The sequence below is a fragment of the Anser cygnoides genome, chromosome 12 (assembly GCF_040182565.1).
Source record: "Anser cygnoides isolate HZ-2024a breed goose chromosome 12, Taihu_goose_T2T_genome, whole genome shotgun sequence".
Taxonomy (NCBI): Eukaryota; Metazoa; Chordata; class Aves; order Anseriformes; family Anatidae; genus Anser; species Anser cygnoides.
In genome coordinates, this window is record NC_089884.1 from 13,938,903 (window position 1) to 13,959,576 (window position 20,674).

A 20,674-nucleotide genomic window follows, 5' to 3' on the forward strand; every position below is an offset into this window, starting at 1 on the left:
GATAAACCTCTCTTTCTAAACCGTCTTTGGAGTTTCTAGCTATAACTGGCTTTTGTTATACTATTTTCTGAAAGCTTGAAAACAACTAATTTCCCAATCAATTTTGAAATTTGTGTCTGGAAAATATATTCTGTCAACGTGGCAGAGAACAGTGTGTGTCCCTGTTAGTGAACTGGTTTTGTGAGCAGGAGAGTTTCTCAGTTACGTGTATGCATTCTTGGAGAAACAAAACAGCAGTGATCTCTTCGCAATATTTTGCTGCAACAACGTTCTTGTTAAATGTTGCCATTAAAAAATGGGACTTTTTAAATACATGCCCTTTTGGGAGAGGAGATGTAAAATCCAGATGTAATGATGAAAGACCCTGTAAATTTTCATGGGAAAACCCCACCACGTATTTGCCTTTCAGATTATCCCTATGTTCTGCTCCTTGCGTTTTTGCTGATTCTGAGTTCCAGCTCTGTGGTTGGTTTTGCCTATTCGAAGGCGCACAGAGTCTGAGCATGAAACATTTAATGTTGGGAAGCATGAGGCTTTTTTGTAGCAACACTGCAAAAAAACCAAGCCACCTGTTTTTTGCTTTGTATTAGGGTGGTTTTTGGGGGGTAGTTTTGGTCAAGTGTAGTGTGTAATTCCTGCTCAGTCCAGCAACTACAATATTTTGGAAAGATGAACCGTGTCTGCAGATACGTTATTAAACAAGTATCATTTCTGTACAATAGCATGTTAGATTTTTCTATGCTAACTTTTAAGCATAAGTACTGACCAGTGATCTTAATCCAGGGAAAAAATGCTGAGGTCTCCACAGATTTTAATCACATTTGTTGTTCTGACATCATTAATGATTCATGCCTGTTTTTAGTTACAACTTGTTATTTAGTTAGCTGAAATAGTAACCTGCATCATTTAATGAAGTGCTGATCTGCTTTGGAAACAGAGTCATGGTTCCGTAGTTTAGCTAATTACACAAAACAAAAAAAAGATCATTTTTATAGAAGTGACTTGAAGTGACTTGTAAATTCTAGCTCCACAGTGAAGTGAAAAAATTACTTTCTACTTTTATTTTTTTAACTTAGAGAAACCAAACCAAAAATCGTCACTGTAGCATTTCAGCGCTATAGAAAGCGTGTTGAGAGAGGCTTTGTCACAGCTCTGACACTGCTCCCAAGATGGTTTTAGCAGGGGTCCACACCTGAATTTCTTCACCTGAATTTGCTTGTAAAAACAGATGGTGCTGTGCTTGTATCTAGATGGGCATTTCCCAAAACTTGAGTTCTGTTTGTGATAAAACCCAGGTGATTTATGTATGCGAACCTTAGAATTGATCCAAGTGCATCCTGCCAGGCAATCGGGCTTTACTCTGAGACTGGAAATTGCAGCGAGCATTTTCTGAGCTGGTTTTGCAGCTTTGAATCTGAGTGCCTGCTTTCCTGAGGGAGTACGCTAAGGGAATGCTGTTGCTTGTTGTCCAAACACATCTGCTGTAGCTGGACAGCTAAAATAGGTACTTGGGGTGTTCTTCGGTGGAATTTAATGAGGTTTTTTGAGATACTTTTTTTTCTCGATTGCGAAATGCCTCAAGCTAATATTTCAGGTTGCATCTTGAATCATCTTTGACATTAGCATGTGTAAATTCATAAGTTTCTTTGGGGGGGGAATACATTTATGAGTCTAAAACTTTTGCTAAAACAATCCCACAACCAACAACACCAAAAAAAGTTGTATTCTTCTGAATCCTGAATGTAGCATGAACAATATTTCGGTAACTGTCAAACTAAATTAAATGTTCCCCTAAAAGGGGAAATACAGGGGTTTACGATCTTAGCAACAATTTTAATTGCTTATGTGCAACACAGCCATGCAAATAATAAATGAATTAGCCCTGCGCTCAGCTATTTTTACTTCTTTCTCGTTGCTATTAAAATTCTCGTACAGACTGTTAGCGATCCATGGGATAGTTTGTAGTTCAGCAAATTCTTTTCTTCAAGATAATTTGTTCCTGACAGTCGGTGTATTTGTATTTCTACTGCTTTTTGTTCTTAAACAAAAAAAAAAAGTGTGAAAGGCTGCATTTAGAAATCTATTTTATTTTTTTTTCTGAGCATAACAGTCTAGATTGAGACTCAGCAAGCATAGTGGTTTGAATATTTCTGTTTTGCTTAAGGAACTGACCTTTGTCATAGCTGATGAAATAGGGTTGCTCTATTTCATTTTGAATGTTAAGAATTTCTGGAAAGAAAGATTCTAAAAACTGTCTGGGATGGCTTTCTTGCATTTTGTCTGTTTGTTATGGCGTGTGTAGCTAACACAGAGGAAAGAGGAAAGCTAAGGAGTTGAAAAGGGCTTTTTGCAGAGAATATTTCATGCCCTACCATAGGCTGATCATTCCCAGTCTTACCAGCCTCTTCCCAGGTTCCTTACCCAGCCAGAAGCTACAAGAGAAATACCTTCATGTGCACGATGAGGATGAGGAAGAGCCGAGCCATCGGAGCAGGCTGCAGGTGGAGAGGTGGTGGTGGTGGTGTGTGGGGTGTCCTGCGCCCACCGCCCTGCGGTCCCTCATCAGCATCTGTGCATGAGCTGCTGAGGGCCTGCGGTGACTTGGGTGCCACCCTTGAGGGACCTACGGGCTGTGTTCATCGTGAAAGCCACAGCTCGGTCATCCACGTACGGCTCTTTAGGAAAGAGTCGTGTTTTGTCAGGAAGTATCACTTCCTTTGCGTTTTTACAGAACGGTGTGAAGTCTGAACTCGAACAGAACCTCGGTTTTGTAGGGTGGAAGCCGTTTCAAGATGTAGCTTTCCAAGTAACCTGAAAACATTTTCATTTTGTGTTTGAAGGCACAATAATCATACACTTTGAAGTGTGATAGGTGTAAGGATTGATATAAATTTGTTGGCTTTTATGAGCTCTTCCAGTTTGTAGTGATGCGTCTGTAGTTCTCAGATTAAAAGCACCAAAAAGTGTTGTTTTCCTGGTGACTTTAAGTGGGATTTTTTTTCCTCCGTTTCCATTCACTGTTTTGGCCCCAGGGCTATGTCGCAGGGGTTCTGTTTCAGAAGGAACCGATGCTCTGACACTTGCTGTAAACTCCATTCTTGACTTGGTTATTTTTCGTTAGTTTCTTTTAGTTATTGATCACTCATGTTTTAAGTTTGAAGCCTTGTATGGAGATGTCAGCTTCTACTGCAACTTCGGATGTTCTCAAGCAATTCAGCTCCTAAATTGGAACTGTTCTTTTTCCCCTAAATAAATAGCTAAGGATTTTAGTGTATATGTTCTATTGCAAAACTTCAGATAGTGTTTTTTTGCCTTTCATCGGCTGCTGCTTCCCTCCTGCCCTGCTCCCTTTCTGAAGCCCTCTGATCAGGATGCTCACGCGAGAGTCATGGTGTCTGGGGAGGGCAGGCTGACTCAACAGCCATGCCAAATTGGTGTGGCAAGACCACAGCCTTTTATTTACGAAAACGTCTGTGTATTCCTTTGAGACTTCTGTTAAAGGAAAAAGATGAACGTATGATTTCCTCTTTGACTAGGTAGTCTCCTTTTAGTCAGCAGCGTCCAGAGGTGGTGGTGGTGTGTGTGAGAAGCTGAAACAATGAGGTTAGCCTTAACCCATTTAACACCTTTCGTACTCCGAGTAAATGTTTACAGCTGTTTCTTTTTTAGTGGTCAGTGTTTCATACGTGAAGTCACCGGGGAGGCTGCAGTTTAAATATTTCAAAGCGGGGTATGATTCAGGGGAAGGATCAGGACTGGAGCGTACGTACGTGGCTCGTGTGAGCGGTTATGAATGGGCAGCCGTGTGACGAGGCAGAGGGTGAGTCAGGACCCAGTGGCTTCTGAAAGAATGCCTTTTGGTCCAGCCTGCTGGGAAAATGAAAACAGAAGGGAGGGAACGGCACCACTTGGCCGGGGACTGGTGTTTCCTGGGGGGGTGAGGTCCGTCCCGGCAGTGGTACGGCTGTTGCAGTGTGCTGATTCATTAGTCAGTGGGTGGTGAGAACCGAGTGCTGTCTGGGGGAGGAAATGGCTGGGGTGCTTTAGGGAGAAGGAACATTTTCTGTAACTGCAGGATGTGTGGATGGAGTGTTCAGATAGTGTATCTGCGTCGAATCGGTTAAATACCCGGGTGTTGTGAGATAAGGATTTACTAGAGGACAAAAATAGGATGTGAAACTGAGGTTTTACGTCTTGTGTTCAACTCAACTGTTCTCAATGACGAGAAAAAAAGCTGTTTGCCTGCTTCACTTTATTCAAATCAAGTTTGGCTTTTACAGTATGAACGAGTGGTGTTACTTGAGCCAAGCCCCTGGTTTTTTTTCTTGGAACAGCAAAGTTAACTCTCAGTTGCAGTTGGAGGAGGAGGTTACTAATTCAAATTCAGATGAAGAAAAATAACGTAGAACATTTCAAAGAGCATGAAATGGAAGGTGAGATGCTGCATGTTGAAAGTGTGCGCAGCAGTCTGCTGTCGAGTTGAGAAAGCACAAGCACAGCTCAGCTATGTTGAGCCTAATGGATTTGTGCAGCATCTTCTCAAGTTCATGTGTGTTTGTGGTGTTGCTCGTCCTCGAGCCAGATAATCTGCCCTGAGATAAGCGTGTCTACTCCTCCTGGCTTTTTGGGCAGCAAACAGTGTTTGAACGCTGAGAGCCAACCTGTTTCCAACATCAAAGTAACACGTCTGCTTTTCTTTTTTTTTTTTTAAAAGGTAAAATCTAATGCCATGGTGTTTTATAGTGGGAGTTGTAAGTGGAAAATGTAGCTTGAAGTGAAATGAAATTTTTGCGTAACAGCCACCTGAACAAAAATTCAGCTGCTTTAAGCTACTAAAAAGTGCGGATTTCAATATGTGACGGTTTACCTAGGTCTCCAAATCTGAGTCTTACAAAAATTCTGAGTCTTACGAGCCTGGCTTCGAAATGCTCTTATTGAAAGCACCAGATGGGTCGGGAATGGTTTATACGATTACATAAATGCAGTTTATCTGGGGTTAGTAACAAAGCCTTGAAAGAGTTATTCTAGCAAAGTCATCCTTTTATCTGGTTTTAATCGAAGTTTTATAGTTCAGTAATATTAAGGGGGGAATCAGGGTCTTTATAGAAATCAGGTGGCTTTTTTCCTTTGCCATCTTGCTGTGGTTGTCATCGGGCAATTTTCAGAACCGAGCTCTGAAAGTTCTTAAAAGATAACTTTGTGCTGGATTTTGAGGTGTGCTAACATCACGCGATCGTAGACAAGGGCAGTAATTTATTAATGTTCTGTTAGGTTTGGAAATGGAGGGGGAACCATCATGGCTTTATCTGAAACGAAGGAAACGTGTGGTTAAACGGTTTTGGCTTCAGTCTTAGGTGGTTTCCATTCCCCAGAAAGAAGAGAGGGGGGAAAGGAGTCTAAATTCCTTTCTCTACAATAAAGGAAAAAAGCGCCAGTTTGTTTTATTGTGTGTTGTAATGAGAGAGTTCATGCGCAGGCACATGCAGCTTTCAGTGTGAATTACACTAAATTTGAATGATTATATGGTAACTTCCAACTCAAATGGCTTGCTAAGAAATTCACCCTGTCAGAAGTGAAAAACATTCATTATCTGGGTTTTGATGCTAGTAGAAGCGAAGACCCGCTGAAACCAGTGGTGTAAAGCTTTAAGGGCTCTGATTGAGGAGCAAGGGCAGGGTACCTTATGCTTTATCTCGAAAGGTCAGGCTGCTTGCCTGTGGCTGGCGAGCTGCTTTATCAGCTGCTGCTCGGCGTGCCTCGAGCAGATAGCAGGCATCAGGAATCACATCCCTTCTGTCAGCTCCTTTCCCTTATGCCCCCTTGACTTCTGAAAACTTCCAGCAGTGCTTGGGCTTCAGGTGATGCTCAAGGCACTGGCTTTGAGGCACTGAGCCCTCACAGCTGCGCCCGAGCTACCTCTGCTTGCACTGAGTTACCCAAAGCTCACAGGGACCGCACGAGCAGCTGCAGGGTAGTTGGACAACACTGTTGAAACATGGCAGGCAGTGACAGCCTGATATTCCTAGTCAAAGAAACAAGCAAACAACAAAAAAAATCCCTTCTGGGCAACTTGCAGAGCTAAATGTTGTCATTTCTGAGAATTTTGATGTAATTTTTTGATTTCCCAGGTTTCTGCTTTGGGCCAAAAGTTTGGGGAAGGTAAGTGAAAGGTAAACCCTAAACAGAGATCAGCAATTTTTTTTTGGTAAAAACAAGCAGTGTTAGTGTGCAGGTTGTCAGGTCTGTAAAGACCTGTAGCTGGGTTTATGGTGCTTTTTTCTTGCTGAATTATTCTGCGTTCTTAGAAGAGGATGGCTCTCGATTTTAGTGGCCCCTCTATCTTTTGTCTTCCACTTCTAAACCAATTAAACGCATCACTTAAATGACGTGCGTACCATCATTGTATTTCTTGCGGGATGAATGAGCCAAGACTGTGCTGAGAGGGAGCGATGTTGTATTTAGCATGTACGAAATGATTAATCTTGAAAGGAGGGCTGCAGGAGGTGGTTTCCTGGCAGTCCACGCCTTACTCATGCTGGTTCTGCCTCCCCAGCTCCCAGGGCCTCGGCTGGCAGGTCCTTGTGCTGCCCTGCAGCAGGGATAGGTGGGACGGCTGGACTGGGAGCCCAGGGACAGAAAACCAATGCATACTCTTTGTGGAGAGCCTGCAGTAGGAGCTGATACGAAGATGATGTGCTTGAAGTCACCTTTGTTTCTTCGTTATTGTGCTACTACTGCACATCGTACTAATTAAAACATCTAGAGCGTTCCATACTGAAGTGTGGCGAGTTGTAAAAAATTAAGCTCAGTGAACAAATGTGCATTTTATTTGGTGAATAATGTCGCTTGTTTGCCATTTGGATTCGAGTTATTTGTCTGTTACTTTTCTTCTTCCTTTCATGTTGTTAAGTGCTTAATTTTACCTGGACAGCCTCTGCAGGAGGAAGGCAGGCTTCCCGTCCCGCTGCACCTCCTGCGTCTCCTGGCCTGCCCTTTTTCTGCTCGAGTGCCCTTAGCTGCGGAGCGTGGAGCTGAGCGGGCAGGCACAGCCGGGGTGCTTTGAAGTGCACCGTAGCACTAAACATCAATTACAGTCTGCTGATGAGGGTTTGCCAGAGGATGAATTCAGAGCGATTAGAGGAGACACTGTGTGAAATTTCCCCTGGTGAGCCGGGCTGCTCCTGAAGACTGGCATTTTGAATGTCTCGGCAGCCTTACATCTGGAACGGGCGCTGGCCTGCGCGTAGGGTTTGCCTCCCTAGCAATTCAGCATAGACGAACTTCTGTTCTGCAAGTGGTTTGGCTTGCCAAGTAGGGTGAAATAACTACTAGAGGATGACGTTTTTTTTCTTCATGACTTGGGTAATTTTGCTGCGTGAGTTTTTTTTAAGACAGATCTCATTAGCTGTAGGGTGTCAGATGTGTTTAGTGCTGTGTTTGCTTCTTGTTCAGTTTCTTTGTGGAGATTAATCTTGGCCTTTAGAAGGGGGAAATGCTTCTGTTTTATATCACTGTATCATCCACCCTTATCTAGCTGTAGGGCCTTAAGCTCGTGCATAATTCCTTGCTGCTGTTCAAGGCACAGATTGATGCAGGAGATGGGTTTTGATCATCTGGTGTTGATTCTTTTGAAGACTTTCACAAATGCCAAAAAAGACAAGGGACGACTTTATTTTCAGCATTGTGTGTATGTGTAATGTATTTTGCTACATTCTGGTTTGTGAATTGAGGAGGACTGAAACTGGTGCTTGTTCTTTGTTGAAAGAACTCACATACAGAGTAAAATGCAGTGCTTTTGGGTAGGAGGAAGATGTTCATTTAACCATTTAAATGCTCTGTGAAGGATCTTCCAGTCTGGCAGCATGCCACTTTCCCCGTGATGCAATGGTAAGCTGACAAGAAAAACAGTTACTTTAACTGGAAGTGGTAATAGAGTTCTAACCAAATCCTTGTGCACGCCAGTTTATAAAATGAGAACACGGCTCAAATTTATTCCATCGAGTACAGCAGGCAAAAGTTACAGCATTCGCTTGATTAAAACGAGTTCTTGGAAAGGAGGCAGGAGAAGCTGTTAAGTGGAGTCTCATGTTACCAGCTGGCCTGGGTGTTCTTCTAAGAATACATATAGAAGCTTCCCGCATTGCTATTTTCATTGTGCAGGCATGTGTTTAATGCCTTCAAACTTACAGCGTGTGCTTCGCTTTTATTTCAGGTGTACTTGAAGGCACCTATGATTCTCAATGGTGTCTGTGTAATCTGGAAAGGCTGGATAGACTTACAGAGACTGGATGGTATGGGCTGCCTGGAATTTGACGAAGAGAGAGCACAGGTAAGACAGCACGCCCGGGCTGCTCTGCCTCAGACACTTCTCCTGGAAGACAACGCGCAGTCAGGTAGCAGTCACACGTGGTAATTTGCTTGCTTTCTGCCTTCTCTTTGAGTACAGTTCCAAGGAATATTCACAGTACAGAAGTTCAGAAATGTGGTTGTAGCTAAACCAGTGTTTTAATTAGAATAAAACATTAGGGGCAGGAATCTTACAGCTTACAGCTGTAGCTTACAGCTTTGTGGAGTGGCTTAGCACTATTACTATGCTACAGAGTAGTAAATCTTAAACTATTGGGAAAGCTATTACTGTAACTTGAAGCAATTTCACTGGCAAGTCTTTTCCAGTTCATTACTTTTTTTTTTCCAAAGTAGCTTTTTTGTTTTATTACATGGTGTCGTTGTCAGGAGACGAGAACAGGGACTCGGAACGAGTGGGGCAGGGATGAATAGAGCTTTTTCATCTGCTCTCTGTAACAGTGGGAAGCTGCTTTAAGGTATGGCAGCTTTTGAGAAACCTGCTTCCTACCACTGAAGTGACTTTTAGCAGCTGAATCTTTGGCCATGCACAAGAAGAAAGCAAACAGAGGAAATAACTTTTTAAGTCTATATAACATATAAAAGCTCCACTCGCACAGCTGTAGGAATCCTTAATTTATGCAGACTGAAGACAGACATTATTTGCTTTTTAAATGAACCTTGGTAACAAAGTTACTTAACTGATATTAAAAGCTGCTGCTCCATTTTGTGTGGGCCTCCACAAAGATCACGATATACCTCAACCTGTCTTTGCACTTGACAGTAAGTTGGATACAACATCAGTTACCAGGCTTGTGACTTAGAATCTGTAGTTTATGGTGAACTCAGTAGTTCGCTTTGTAGTTTGAGAGTTTAGAAGTGTTAGAATTACACAAAAGCATGGCTTAAAGTGCTTCTAAGTACAAATTACCTTTAGTTCCTCTTTGTGCGCCCATCCCCTTTCATTCTGATCCATGGGAATACATTTACATAATAAAAATTGTAAGGTAAATAATTGCAGAAACATCTGCACTTGAAGTAGTCTTAGTATTTTCACTTGCAAGCATTAGTTCACATGGCAGAAGAGTTTGGGAGCATGGTTTGGATTTGTTCTGGATGGAACTGAACAGAAGCAATCGTTCAGGACCACATCTCATGCACTTTGACCTCTAACAGGTCAGCCTAGGTAGTAAAGTCCAAAGCAAAACCTTTTACAGTGAGCACAGTGTGGATGTCAGGTCCTCACTTCACTTTACAGGTCCTCTCCTGGCGAGCTGCACCAGTTTATTTCAGCTGTCAGCTGTAGCCTTTTCTCTGTGAAGGGAATAATCCAGGCAAAGATGTGTGTGTATGATATGCTCACTCATGACTCCAGTCGAATTATCCTTAGAATAATGATTTTGACATGAACCTGGGTGATGTCAAAATGCTTCTGACCGACTGTGCTTTTGCTGTTTCTTTTTGGGGTTTGTAGCTCTCCCGGGGCTGTTTCTGGCAGTTGTGCACAGGAGCTGCTTTAAATAAGGATGTATTTTCTGTTTCTGCTGTGTGCATCTCATTCTCAGCTGTCCTCGGGGCTTCCCTTTCAGTTGTTCTGAAGCCACAGTTGGTCACTACTTAATAAATAGGGACCCTGTAATTCCAATTAAATGCAAGGAGCACTCCTCTATTCCAGATGTGCAGAACTGGAGGCCATGTTAATTAATTAGTTTCCGTTCAAGAGTTAGAAGTATGTAAATCAGATTTTTATGTGGAGATGTGTAGTTGCAAGCTTTGCGGTGCCTTGCCTCTCCCAGACTTCAGAAACCAATTAACGCATTAGTGAGATCGTGTTACTGTGACTGTGCCCTGGTTTAAATGCAAGTACTTTGTGTCAAAACCATGTCTTTCAAATAGTCACAGCCCTGGGTGCTTTCTTCAGGATGTCTAGAGTAGATGGTAGGACTGTTCTCAGATTAGCATGCCACCTTTAGTTAATCTGGGGGAGAAGCTGCAGAACCAAGCTTTCCCTTGAGTGCTGCTATTAGCGATGGCACTCGCTTCTTCCAAGGCTGGGTGTCAGCATTTGAGATAGCTACATTTCCGTTGCAGCAGTGTTTTCTTTAAAAAAAGAGTACCTGCTATAGGCTGTACGGATTAGAACTCCTTTTGATTGTATGGCTTACACAGCAAGGTCAGATGTGGACCCCTGAGGATTGTGCAAGAAAAATCCCACGTTTCTTGGTCCGTGCCTGTCATCTCAGAACTGAGAGCAGACCGACAGGGACGTGTGTTCAGGAGGAGGTAGCGTCAGCCTTCTCCAGAACTGGATAGCTCCTGAAAAATGTGGGCACCCTTCCAGCAAGAAAGGGTGGTCAAGTGACCTGCGGGTTGAGTGCTTCTCATCTAATTTCATGACATGTTTTTGCATGCTCTTCGATTATTTTAGCTCCCTGACATGCATGCTTGGTTTCAACTACACTTAAGAATTCCGTATTGTTGTCTTCAGAGAGTATTTGTGCACTGAGCATATGATTTATTTATTTTTTTACATTCCCTCACCAAAAAAAAGCATGCACACTCTCAGATGTCAGTGCTTTCTTGTGTTTCAAGTTCAGGGTGCTGAGCTGGAGGTATTGCATAGGGTATCTGCAGAGATACACTTGCACTCAGTTACACGTGTGTAATTTATTTTCAATTCGTACTTCTTAGCAGTTAGCAGTTAAGTGGTTCTTAGCATAACTAGTTAAGGCTACGTTAAGTGCAAGTTAGAGGGGAAAAAATACTGAAAATGTAATAGATGTAAAAACTTCAATTGTTTTCCTACACGTTTCCCCAAGGTTTGCAATGCTAACAGTCTCTTACATTCTTTAGTTTCCCTTTTCCTGTATCTGCCGTTTGCTTCCTCTGCTAGAACTGTTTTCATACTGCTAGTGGCAATTGATCTAACTGTCAACGTTGATCCCAAAATTACACTGGTGTCAGAACTGGTTCAAGTGCTTCATGATACGTGGCATAGTATCTGTGGTGCCTGTTGTTTTGTCATGTGAGGTCCTACCAGTGTTCATCACCCCCCCCACACCCCTGCTGTTTTTGGGTAAGCTTGCCTTACACAAATCTAATGCTCTTGCATTTTCCTGTCTCTTAACACTACTTAATAACCAATACTGAATCAGCTACGATTTTTCCTTGCTGTCACAGTTTTTGAAATGATGCTATCCTTGAGCAGGTCAAAAAATACCTCAGGAAGGAAAGCTGCATGCATAATAAAGTACTTCAGTTGAAACTTTTAAGCTAGTGCTCTTTCTATTTAATCCGTTCGTGTATTCCTGCTAAGCAACCTTACCTTTTGTTACTGGAGGCCCTGATTCACAGCTGCTTTTTGAGGCTTCAGTGGGCTAATGCACATAAAGCTCCACATAGGTGCTTGGGTATCTTCCACCTGGGTCTGAAACTTTCCTGAATTTGCTATTTGTCTGGAGCCTCACTAGAAGACTGTTTACATCCTCAGTGCTTTTGTCTCTCTTCCGTAACACCACATTCTTGCTATGTAGTTTCTGTAGTTATAAATTATTGTCCTTAGAAAGGCTTTTCCTACTGGACTCTGGTGATTGGTAGGTGGGGATATGGGTAAGTCTCTTGAGTTTATTTTTTTTCTGATTTGGGGCTGTTTTGCTCTGTTCTCACATTGATATGGTTCATGCTTGCATATTCATTTTATTAGTAGATTCATAGCAGGAGCATTTTTACTGAATAAAACTAATATTTATAGGCTTCATACTGCAAAATTTGCTAGGCTGTAGTTACTAGATTTGGGTGACATTTGAAAAAGGGTGGTTAAACTCGTGTTGTACGAGATTCTGACACATTTAACTTCTCTCATAACACATCACCAAGACCAGAGCAGATCTCTCTTTTTTACTTAACGATGAAGCATCAGAATGTAACTTCTTCCCCTTTCTTAGACTTTAGTAAACCAGTTTTTCAGTTGTCAACACAGTAACATGCTGATTCTTCTCTGAAATTCTAACTTAGTATTTTTTTGGTTACGAACATTTTTTAAAAATATCCTGGCTGAGGCTGTGTTAGCTTCTTATTACGCTTCAAATGATGGTAAAAATGTAGAAATCTTGTACAGAAAAATCCTTTTTTATTTAAATCTACCTCTCCACCCCACAAAAAAAGTACTAATGACACTTTATGTAGCTTTGTAAATTAGAAACAAGGCAACTTTTCTGCAGGCATCAGAGACACAAACCTACCTATTTTATCTCTATCCTTCTGTGTCATTAAGAGCAAACTTTCTGCTGTCTGACATTGGTTGTTACATGCTGCATAAGCATTAAGATATAGCTATAAAGGACTGAATTCTACTTTTAAAAATAGTAGTGTCAAATCTACCTTATGGGCAGCTTTAAATGTTGCCTTTCAGCATAGCTTTCTGGGGAGCTGGCTGTGCAGTTATTGACTGACAGCTGTTTGTATTTAACTGTGTTAGGCCACGAGGGGCACTCATTCACATCACTTCACAAAGTAGCTTCAGGGTACATGATTGTGCCGTTGGCAAAAAAAGCAATTTAACATTCTCTCAAACTAGAGATGTTTTATCTGAAATTAAAAAATTTATGCACTTAATCCCTTGGCGTACTAAAACTTTGAGTTCTCACAATGTTTTTGTCCTCTCGCAGTCAAGGTTAGGGTTTTTCTTTTTTTTTGAAGAGAATTGTAGACTTGAAAATAACATTTGTGTGTATGTGGGAGTGATAAGCAGAGTTAGCACTAATTATAGGTGGAAAGTTATGAGGGAGGAAAGACAATACAGTTTATCACTTACTGTTTTGTTGATCCTTTGAGCATTAAACATATTCCCATGCATAAGCCACTATTAAAAATAAACAATAGGGTTGCTGTAGGCTTCCTCTGTGTTGTATGTGCATACGTACAAATTAGTGAAAGAATAACTTCTGCTTTGCATTTTGCAGCTAAACCTGAACAATTTAAATGCTATGTAAGGATTATGAAGTATGTTTGTACTGGCACACCTTCAGTAGCTTTCAATAAAATGAAAGATTAAATTGGTCTGTAACTTGGGTAATACCTTTTTATTTTTTTCAAAGGAAGATAATTAAATTGCCATTATGTATGTCATGATGTCAGTGAACTGTCTCAATATACCCGTGAATGCTGTCTTCAAAATGACTTTTATGAGGAGGATAAAATGTATTGCCTCTTTCATATAACTTCTGAGAATTTCTAGCTTTCAGACAATTAAACAGTATTTTAAACTACTGTTGAAAAGCAGTTCTCCTTTGAAAATGCATTTAAGTAGTAGCTGTGTTGCAGCTTTGGTTACATCTGCCATAGTGATGAAGGTAGGTAGTAATTCATTAACCTATATGAGCAATTCCTGAACTCATCTGTGTTCTAGCAGGTTCTGTAGGGGACACTAGTCTTGGCTGCTGTCAAATGATTCCCAATATTTAAACAAAATGTAGTCCAGTGGAAGTTAGGGTTGCTTTTTGTGTCACTCTGTGTCATCTGTTTTGGTAGCAGGAGGATGCATTGGCACAGCAAGCCTTTGAAGAAGCTCGGAGAAGAACTCGCGAATTCGAGGATAGAGACAGGTCTCATCGGGAGGAAATGGAGGTGAGGGTTTCACAGCTGCTGTCAGTAACTGGTTAGTACTTTCCCAAAACTTTAGATTGTTTGCATTGATTTGTCTGTGTGTACAATGTTGTGGATTTTGTTGTTCAGTTTTTGTCGTGTAAAAATCGCAAAATGTGTTGCTTTAAACTCTCCTAAGAAGGAGTTCCGAACGTTCAAAGTTTATGAGAAATCTACAATTTCTAACATTCCTTTCTGTAGATGATCTGTTTTTTTTTTTTTGGTGGGTACTTAAGCTGTGAGGCTATACTTGTTCGCAGAGCTGCCATCTCTCTGTCAAAGGATGCTTTGATGGCAGATACAGGCATCATTTGCCTCCCATGCATTTCCTATGGATGCAGAAAAGGCTTGGGGAGCTGCTGGCAGATAACTTTGTAGCTAGCTGGCTGTTCCATGGTGCGGAAAACATGACCAATTAACTTAATCAGATACCAGTCAAACTCTAGTTTCCTCTCACTTTGTTCTTAATGGTGGGGGGTCTCACTCCTTTCCTTCCTTTCAGTGGTATAGTTCCCACTACCTTGTGCTTTGCTTCTTTAGGGGCCTGCAGTCTTTTTTTCCCTCAATGAGAGCAGAAATTACTAGGATCTAGAGAAGAGGAGCCAGAAACAGGAATGGAAACCAGCTGCTCTAAGATGTCAGTAAGGCAGGAGCTGGAAGAGGATGAGTAGTACATAAGGAGAGCTTCCAAGGCAAGTTAAGGCAGCCTGTCAGTCAAGCAGAGGATAGGATAAGACAGAAGGAGTTTGAATTTATTTCCTTTGCTAACTTTCCTTCTTACTCCCTGCTTTATCCAGTATGGTCTGACCTTAATCAAACATGACCAATCTGCTGTTCCTCAGGGTTTTAGAAAGCTTTGTTGTTGTTATACTGCTAAACTGCTTTTTTTCTGGCATCTTCACTGATAATTGAGGTGGTTGAGCAGGCTTTCCTTCCTTCCAACTGAGAATGGAAGACGTTGAGCGTGACAATGAGAGGGAAGAGAGATGCAGAGAAGAATAACCATCACTTTGAAGAGGTGGCCAGTGTTCTTTTGCAAATGCTGATGTGGCTAGGTCAGATGTCAGCTGTTGCAAAACTAAAATCCTTGCCTTTAAAGCTTCTCTACCACTGGATCCTTGTAAAAGCAAGACTACCTGGATCATTTTGTCTCCAGTCACATCGTAGCTGGAACCTGCTTGTAAGCTGAGTTCAGAAGGAAGTTAATCTTAAAGCTCTTCATGCAGATCTGAGGCAGCCTGCCTTAATTTTAACACAGTAGGAACTTGAAGACCAGCTTTACATCTTTGACCTTAATTTATATGTCAACTTTTGCTTGATTCATTTGCCTCTACCATGCCCTTCTTACCTGTTCCTGTTACTCTGCTTGCTGAATGCTGAAGCTTTAAAATATCAAAAGGCTTCCTAGAATAACTTTTTTTGCAGTTCTGTGGGACTTGTTCTTTCCTCCAAGTGTAGAAACCCCTTATTTGCAGCTAAGATGCATAGAAACTTTCAATTGGCAGTGAGATTGAGGTAATACCAAGCATCTGGGGCTTCACAACAGACATCAAAGCTTGTGACACTGAGGTACAAAAAACCAACAACCCTGGCCATCTGCAGGAACTGGACTCAATAACTTCTGAAAATGCTCTTGCTTTTAATAACATAGCAGCCAGTTGTTACTCAACGATGTCGTTATTAGCTTCCAGTACCCATTTTCTATTAAAACAAGAACAGATGTTGTCCATCTCTGAAGCCCTGGCATGGATCACCTACAAAAAGGAAGAAAAGGAAAAATAAATTATTTGAAATGTGCTTAAGCAGAATAAAAATGAATTGCCAAATTAACTTCAAACTTATTTGATACCAAATAGAGAATTTTTTTATTAATTGCAATACATTTTGTTATGTGTGTTTTGTTGTTATTTTACTGTGCATGTTTAATATGTTTAACCAAGCAATCTTTCCTGAGTTACTTGTAGGTCTGACTTTTTAAATTTACATTTTCTTATTTGTATGTTTGGGGGAAGACTTCCTGGCTACACATCTAGAATATTTACAGATGAGGTTTTTCACTCCGGGTGTCAAAACTGCATAAAAATCAGGATCTGAGGCCTGGGGAATAGACTTGCAATAATGCATTCCTCAGGAGGAATCAGGTTTCCAAATCATTGTTTGGGTGACTTTTTTGCAGTTGTATTCTAATGCAGCTTGTAAGCAGAATGAAAAAATGCACGTTGCTGTGTTTGTTGTATTTACGGCCTCTGAATTTTCCCGTGCGTACAGTCTTGGTCAGCTCAGAAGTATGGTTTGACAGTTACAAAATGTTAGTCCAAACTGTATTGTGGACTGTTTGTGTAATTTCAGTAGTTCAAACTGTGTCTTTGGTTGCACTACAGAGATGGTACTTGAAGATTTTTAGAGGGCAGTTAGAAAAGGTAGTTTTAAGTATTACGAGTGCATTTTTGTTACACTACATACAGATGGAGTTCCCCACAGCATAGACTTTTTGATGTTATCTGCACATCTCATCATTACTAAAATTTCAGATTTTTTTTCCTGCTAAGCATGGCATGGACAGTGAAACTTGGAACTGCCAGGCTTGGACCAGGATTGCATCAGCATTAGGGATTGCTTGAGGAATTGCGACACTGTCTGTATAAAAGCAGATTTTTGACTGTAGAATTAGAGCTGAAATGCTTTAATAGAGACCAGATTCTGCTGCAGTGGGGGAGGGAAGGAGAATCCTGCAGTATTCCACCCACTCCTACCCAAAACAGAGGCGCCAGCTCTTTGGAAACATTCATCCGTCCAAAGCCTGGCAGCATATGAAAATGATCAGACTCAATTCTTTATTTATACAGCTTTCTGTGTAGAAAAGATTCCCTATCTGAAGTCTGTCTGTAGACTTTTAAAGCAAAGTGGTATATTATTGACTAGGAGCAATCCCAGCGAAAGTTCCTGAACAGTTTAAAACAGTTGTGTGGGGCAGTTGGAGATTTGTATGGTTATACTTTGAAGGGGAAAAATAGCAAGTGCAGTAACACTTAGGAATGATTAGTATTCTAATTTTCATTATTAAGTGTCCTCTCTATTTAAAAAAGGAAAAAAAAAATCTCCATAGTGCTGTGAGGCCAACAGAAGAAAGTTTGCACTCCTTTCAGCAAATACTGTACCTTCTATCGATGACTTCAGTACAACAGATCCTTATTTTAATGAATGTATCCTTTGCATTTGAGGACAGAATTAGTAGTGGCTGCTAGGTTATGCTTGATTTTTTTCCAAAAGTGATCATATTTTGGTCCAGTTATAGCATTCATCCTAATGTAAGTAGGATGTATTACTCTTGTGTGTGGATGGATTTAGGAATTTTTGCTTTAAGGCTTTGAGTAAAATGTGTTTAAAATGAGTTGAAATGTGTCCTGTTATACTTGCGACATGTTTCAGTTCTGAATCTGAGATGGTTTTGGTTTTTGTCAGCTTATATAGGTTGGTCACATCGGATACCACAAATCCTGCCTCACTGCATTCAGAACTCCTTTGTTTCAAAGATGCTTCTGAAGTCAGAGAGTGTTTTTAATTACTGCCTTCAAAATTAATAATATATTCTAATGACTTTCACTCTTTACAAAAATGTTAGCATGCTGAGACAGTAAGGATTTAATAATACACGTGAAGGAAGACCTTATCCCCAGGTAAAGCCTACTGTAAGAAATAAATGTCTGAAGTTTCATAAGCTTGGGAGCACCGAGCTACTTGGCAAACTCACACTGTTCAGTGACTTCACACCAGCTGAAGGCCACGTTCTGTCTCCATAAGCAAGCACCACACCATGGTGAACTTGGTCCAAGGCCATCCTTTAGCCCCGTATTCGGGAACTGATGCCAGTAATCAGGTATACGAACTTGAAATACTTGTACTCTGTTTGACAGAGGGAAGCAAACAGAAGAGACTGAAGAGACAGCAGGGATGGCAGCGAGGCAGATGATGATTTTTGTCTCTTTATCCCTTTTTCTCGGGCAAGAGAGACAATACCAGTGTTCGCTCCTGTTTGGTGTGGTTTCGGTATGAATGACCAGAGTGCAGTGTCACGATAAGAAATGCTTGCTGGAAATTACCGTGAGGTTGCTGTCTAGAAATGCTCGAGTCTTCCAGTAAAAACTTTTTGCTTCTTATTCAGCATTCTGACCGTAGTAACATGAAGCAAAATGTGTTCAGAATGACTTTGAGAGATTTAAACAGCCCTCATTTGGTGAAGCTGGGATACCTTGAAAGTAACAGCCCGTGGTCAGTCCAGGAGGAGCAGCCCTCAGGTGCCTCCTGCCAGCTGGAGCGAAAAGTATCAAGAAAAAGTATCAAGCTGTGGATTTTCAGCAATGAATAAAGAGTAGAGGGTATCCTGTCTGTTGCTATATTTTTAGGTACTTCTTATGACTGTTTAGGTAGGGCAAACGATAGCTTTAAAACAGAAACAAAAAGTTATTTGAGTGCGCAGCGTGCCCCACTCTTTCTCTTCTGCTTAGCCAAATGCGTTCTACAGCTTGTTTTATTTGGGGGTGGGTTGGATCTGTTGTCAGTTTTCCGACGTAATTTGTTCTACAGGCATTTTTGAAATGTAATAATATTTTTCTAGTTTGTGTTCATTTCCCATCTTACTGCCATGCTTTTTGTTTTAGCAATAATGCAAGTAGAGAGGCAGAGTGATCTGCTCTTCCCTGAAACAGCGTAGTCTAGCAATTTGTCTGTTTGTGGTCTTGTGCTAAATATAAATAACATTAATGGCGAAGCAGAGCCATTTTAGGAAACTGCATGAAATTCTCATTTAAAAAACCTTCACATTTTGCTGGGGGGAAAAAAAATGTTTTGAAACTTTTTGTTGTTTCTTCCACTAGAAATCCCTCTCAATACAAAGCACCACATTTTTTAAAGCAAACAGTTCACAATTGAAACAAAATCTAGTAGTAGGCCTCATTGTTGTCCAAGCTTCTAGGCAGTGAAGTTATTCTCCCTGCTTAAAGGAAAAGAAGCAAGATGAAACTACCAGTGTAAACAAATGCCCTAATTATGGGTATTTTGTTAGGGTACAACTTGCTTCAGTAGAAAATACAGTATTGCAGTCAGTTTTCTTTTTTCCTATTTGTTCCTCATCACACTCTGACTTGAGTTTTTTTCTCAAAAATTAATCTGGAATGAACTTAATTACTACTAATTGTGTACTCTCCAAAATGACATTAAAATTATGTCATTTAGTCTAAACTTTAAGAAAACTTTTTGGATGTGAAAGCAACCCATACGGTTACTGGGTAACAGTGGGTAGTGCAGACTTGGTGTATGCGTGTGTGTATGTAGAGAAAATTTTGTTGATATTCAAGATGTATGCAGCACAACTGAGGGGAAGAAAGGCATTAAAGCGCGTGCGTGTGAATATACGTTGCCTGAAAGGGTCCTGTGATGTGCATGCAGTACCAGTAGGCTGGTAACGTTATGACTAGATCGTTTCTCAAGAACTTCTAAACAGCTGAGATTTCTGCAAAAGTGCTAGGGAATGCATATATTGGAAAAAACAATTTGTGCTCTACTGAATCAATGCTGGATATAGTACAGAGGAGATCAATTTTGCAAATCAGGGAATAGTGTAATATAAGCATCTTCCTTCAGTCAATGAAGGTTAGAAAGGGGCTGAGCAACAGAGGAATACTGTCTGGGGGCAATCAATATTAATTATAAATTTATAACCTTTACACCAGCCTTCAAACAGTACTTTCTAAAAGGAAGCATTTTAAGCTTTTTTCAAGTTTTCAAACAAAAGTTAAAATTTAACTAGGCTGTACTTGCAGCTCTTAAGAGCTTACTCTGTTCATGTGCTTTTTTCAGTCCAGTTACCAGTATGGAGTACTAAAATCAGTAGCATCGTCGTAGATTTTAAACAAAGATAAAACAGTTGCAAGGACTTCAGGCAAGTGAATTTGGAATTCATTATTAAATTGCGTGTACTTGGTCTAGTCGTGCTCTGCAGCCCTGTAGTAGTTGCTGGTGAGAGCAGGCTCAGCATGTAACACAACACTTTTAGGTTCTAGGAAGTAGATCTTTGGAAGCTTGAAATGAAGTCTTGACAGAGGTAGGTGCTAAATGATTTTAATCTTTGTCAAGAAAACTGTGTTTTGCCTTTCAGTGAGCAGAAAAAGCAATGAAAATTGATGCAAGAATAAAATAGCACGTTGAGTATAGAGTTTGTAACAGTAGTTGTTCTGTAAGGACTTCAAATGTCTACATCTCTTACCAAATCTGAAAGAATTTTCCATTATTGGAATAATTTAAGTGGTGCTTGACATAGTTAAAAAAGATCAAGGTGACTACTTCATCCCAGGTTTTAGGTGGAACTGGCTAGGGCTGGCAAACAAAGCAACTGCTGATGCTGGATGCGGGCTGTGAAGTCTCTAAGTATTTCTCTAAGCATTTTTCTCTCTGCTTCTGGTTCTTTGTTTGGGTGTTGGTTGTTTCTTTTGGTTTGTTTTTTTCCTTTTGGTCCTGCGGTTGTATGCTTTTCAGAAAAGTATTTGCAATGTGTTCTCAAATTTTTTTTTAAATCCTTTTCAGGAGGTTAACAGACCTTCTAAGAGAATCCAAATGTTCACTGTTTAGTTTTTCATAACGTAGCCTGATTTTTCACTTATTTAGTAAATTATAGATGATGGATGCCAAGGCA

General features: G+C 40.7%; 1 protein-coding gene across 5 annotated transcripts in view; it reads left to right on the forward strand.

Annotated features, from left to right (window-relative positions):
* CBFB (core-binding factor subunit beta) overlaps nucleotides 1-20,674 on the forward strand; it is a 41,138-nt gene that overhangs the window by 14,044 nt on the left and 6,420 nt on the right. For 2 of the 5 annotated variants that reach the window (XM_048078685.2, XM_048078682.2), the window contains 2 exons: nucleotides 8,213-8,329; nucleotides 13,873-13,968. In XM_048078685.2, coding sequence (XP_047934642.1) covers nucleotides 8,213-8,329; nucleotides 13,873-13,968 — 213 coding nt within the window. Of the gene's footprint in view, nucleotides 1-8,212; nucleotides 8,330-13,872; nucleotides 14,000-14,526; nucleotides 14,587-20,674 lie in introns of those variants that run through there. The other 3 variants (XM_048078686.2, XM_048078684.2, XM_067004703.1) reach the window with 2 other exon arrangements.